The 3,913-nt window shown below is 35.8% G+C and overlaps 1 protein-coding gene across 1 annotated transcript; it reads left to right on the top strand.

Moving 5' to 3' along the window:
* The first annotated feature begins 1,202 nt into the window (after positions 1-1,202).
* On the top strand, positions 1,203-2,192 carry LOC130899893 (uncharacterized). The gene has a single exon (XM_057810065.1). It carries the CDS (start codon positions 1,203-1,205, stop codon positions 2,190-2,192), a length of 990 nt encoding a protein of 329 aa, XP_057666048.1.
* Positions 2,193-3,913: the final 1,721 nt, after the last annotated feature.

Below are 3,913 nucleotides of genomic sequence, written 5' to 3'. Positions count from 1 at the left end.
GACATTTGTGTTTGAAATTTCTACAGCAACAATGACGAGCGTAGAACTATTACTACAACATATCTACCATGGAAAAACATTGAATAGTTTTACTGCCGAAGAACTAAAGCACTTTCCCATTGAACATCTAATAGAGTGTGTAAGACCTTGGGAATTGTTGGATATGTGGCATAAACTTCCCAATGAATATCGAGGAAATTTTGAACTACAAATACGACTACCTTGTTCCATCCATTACAACCGCCCTGATTGGACAACACATTGTGATGGCCCATTGTAACAATAAATAGAATAAACAAGTAGTATTATTTAAATTCAAACATCACCCGAATTCCATTAGTCACCATGTCACAGTTGCTGAGAGTAAACAGCATCAATCATGAATTTACCTTTCAACCTACTACGCCTATTGTGCTCGATCCGAATAATGATTACGAAATAGCTTTGCGATCTTTTCATTCTTATCACAGTATACCAAACATTGAAAATTGTAAGTTTTACTACTACGATACCAAGGGCAAGCTTCAAAGTTTTGATTTTCCCACAGGATGTTACGAAATTGCCGATCTTGAAGCGTTTATACGAGATAAATTGGGTGTGGACAATTCAACTAGACCAGAGGGTATATTTTCTCTAAAACCCAATCACAATACGTTGAAATGTGAAATTTCCAGTAAATACAAAATTTCATTCAAAGAAGATAATAGTCTTGGGAGAATTTTGGGTTTTTCACCGAAAATACTCGACGCAAACAAAATACACTCGTCAGATCTCCCCGTCAAAATCATTAAAGTATCTAGTATTCGCTTCGATTGTAACATTACCACTGGAGCCTTCGATGCAAACAGACCTGCTCATACTATATACGAATTCGTCATACAAGTGGATCCAGGATATTCCATAGACGAAATTCCTCATAATTTGCTCTATTTACCTGTTATACCACAACGTGAAATAACCAATATCACCGTCATCGCTTTAGACCAAGACGGTCAGCCTGTAAACTTTCGTGGAGAACTAAGTACGTTGGTGTTGGAGCTTAGAGCGCGCGAAGCAAATGGGACTAATAATAAATCATAAAAGACAGTCTACAGAGCATTCAACTTCATTAGATAAGCTACCATCAAAGCTGAAGCAACTCACGTTCGCAAACAAATTGGTTCTGCAATCGTTGGGTTTTAAATTGAAAAAAAATGACAACAATGTATGGAAAACGTCAACGCCAAAACGACAACATGCCTCCAATGTTTGATATCTACCGTAAGCCGATGTTTGACGATTCAATTCGAAAGGCTGAATACAGAACCTATGCTCCATTTATAAAGTCATTCAATTGCAGTGACATTGTGGAGTTTAGCATTAATCAGGTTGATTCGTTCTTTGCAATGAGCGAAACTTTGTTGTGCATTAAAGGTTCGCTTGAAATACACGGAGCTGGTGACGTAAAATTAGCAAATATTGTTGGAGCCTTTCTATTCGATTCATGTACGTACAGTGAAAGTGCCAGGGAAATGGAAACAGTTCGGGACCCTGGAATAGTGAGTGCCGTACGTGCTATGACTTGTTATAACCAAGAAGATTCCAATCATATGGCTATAGCCGGCTGGAATTACCCGAAAGATCCTATTCTGAATGTTAGCGACAAGTCCTTCAACCTTCAAATACCTCTCAAACATATTTTCAGCATTTTCAACGATTATTCAATGATTACATGTGGGCGTCAAACAATACGACTAGTTCGGGCACGAAATGATAATGATTGCTTATATATTACTGAAAAGAATGTCTCTGGAACGCTCTCCACTACAACAGCTAAAATAAACATTACAAGCGTTGAGCTGAAAGTTAAACATATCTCTCCTAATGACGACATAAAATTAAATCTCATGAAATCCATTCAAAAAGATCAACCTATAGTTATTCCATTTAGGAAGTGGGAGTTACACGAATTACCCTCAATTACTAAAGGAGCAAGACATGAAGTTTGGGCTGTCAAGACATCCACTTCAGTTGAAAGACCTCGTTTTGTTATTGTTTTCTTTCAAACCGGCAAATGTAACTTGAGTACAGCTGACCCGACTTTATTTGACAATGCCGACGTACAAAGTATAAGACTGTCACTTAATGGTGATTATTGGCCCAATGAAAGAATGCAATTGGATTTCGCTAAAAATGATTACAATGAAGCCTAATTTAACTATACTGAATTCTATCCCAACTACGCAAACTCCACACAGAAGCGCCCCCTGCTGGATTATTCTTCTTTCAAGAAACGGGCATTGTTTGTTATCGATTGTTCAAAACAGGAGGAAAGCATGAAGGCATCCACAGTCGATGTGAAACTTGACATTGAAGCAAACATAGGTTTTCCCGAAAATACCAAAGTCTATTGCATCATAATTCACGATTGTGTAATGGAATACTTCCCCCTCACCGAAATTGTTAAAAGCTTGAACTAGATGTTGTGTGAGTTAGTGTTCGAGCAGACGTCAACATGAGAGTAGCTTTTGTAGACATTCAAATATTAGAAAGCAAGTTATTGTATGCCGCAGACTACATTTACGTTCGAGGACAACAAAAAGTCGAGTTTCTGCAAAAGAAATGTCACATTTTCGGTATTTTTCCACATATTATAGACGTTTGCAAATTTGATGGTACACCCTGTGAAACTGGAAACTTTGCTCAAGATCCAAACCCCTGTCACGCATCTGGACTATTTTCATGTACTGAAAGAAATGTACAACGTCTCCGTCACTGGTTTTTAAATACTGTATTACCATTATAAATAAAGTTTTTTTTTTTTTAAATATGGGTTTTATTGAAACACTCTGTATATTCATCAACTTTTATATTACATGAAGATTGGAATTTTCGTTTTACAATTTTCAAAATAATTTTTAAAATTAAAACAAATACAGCCACTAATATTACACATGACATAGCAAAACAGAATTAATTTCATTTTTTATATCCCCTTCTGTTCTGTTGAACATAGTGTAGGTTGAATACGTCTTAACGGATAAGTAGTTTGCGGCAGTCTACGGGCCAACTGATGGACCTCTTCAGGCACCCCCCAGTGAAGACTGCTCCACGTCACTTTCTTATCAGATAAACTAAGATTCTGCATTTGTTTCATAACCTCACGTTTATCTCCATAGAAAGCAATATCTTTCTTTAATTCACCAATGCTATTAATAAACTCTTCAATTCGACGTCTGTACTCTTCTGAAGACATATTACGAAAGAGAACATTCTCATACGTAGACACGTTTGATGATCGTTTGACGCAGCACTTGACGTTTGACTTAACGACGTGACGTTTGACGTAACGACGTGACGTTTGACGTAACGATGTGACGTTTGACGCAACGACAAGAGAGATACATTTCATGAATATTGTTTTACTGCTATTACATAAAGATATATTGGAAACTAACAAAAAAAACACAAGAATTTTAAAAATAATTTTATTATAATTTTATTATAAGAAAACGACAATATTCTACATTTATGAGAGAGAGAGAGATACATTCCATGAATATTGTTTTTACTGCATAGCGGCCTCAAAAGTATCAATGCCACTGTCTATATCAGAATCATCAAAACGATTATTTCTAGGCATCTCATGTAAATTATTAATACAGGACTCATGTGATTTTATCATGAATAAGACTCTGACACCAATAGGACATTTCTTGATATACACATTCAACAATTTCGTCACCATCAAATACTTCATGACAGTGATCATAATTAAAAAAAATGTTCTTTTTTAAATATTTATGGACCGTTCTAAATACAAAATAACATGATTTACAAACATTTATACGATATTGTGGAAGCCAATATCCACTAGACCATACGCAGTAAGTAGATTCTTCAAACATATCTCTCCAATTTGTTTTACTTAATA

This window comes from Diorhabda carinulata, chromosome 12 (genome assembly GCF_026250575.1).
Source record: "Diorhabda carinulata isolate Delta chromosome 12, icDioCari1.1, whole genome shotgun sequence".
Taxonomy (NCBI): domain Eukaryota; kingdom Metazoa; phylum Arthropoda; class Insecta; order Coleoptera; family Chrysomelidae; genus Diorhabda; species Diorhabda carinulata.
Note: the sequence above shows the minus strand (reverse complement) of the source record. Positions and strands in the feature narration are given on the sequence as shown.

What these genes read in the sequence shown, in the direction of transcription:
- LOC130899893 (XM_057810065.1), top strand. Translation starts at nt 1,203, where the DNA reads ATGTATGGAAAACGTCAACGCCAAAACGACAACATGCCTCCAATGTTT.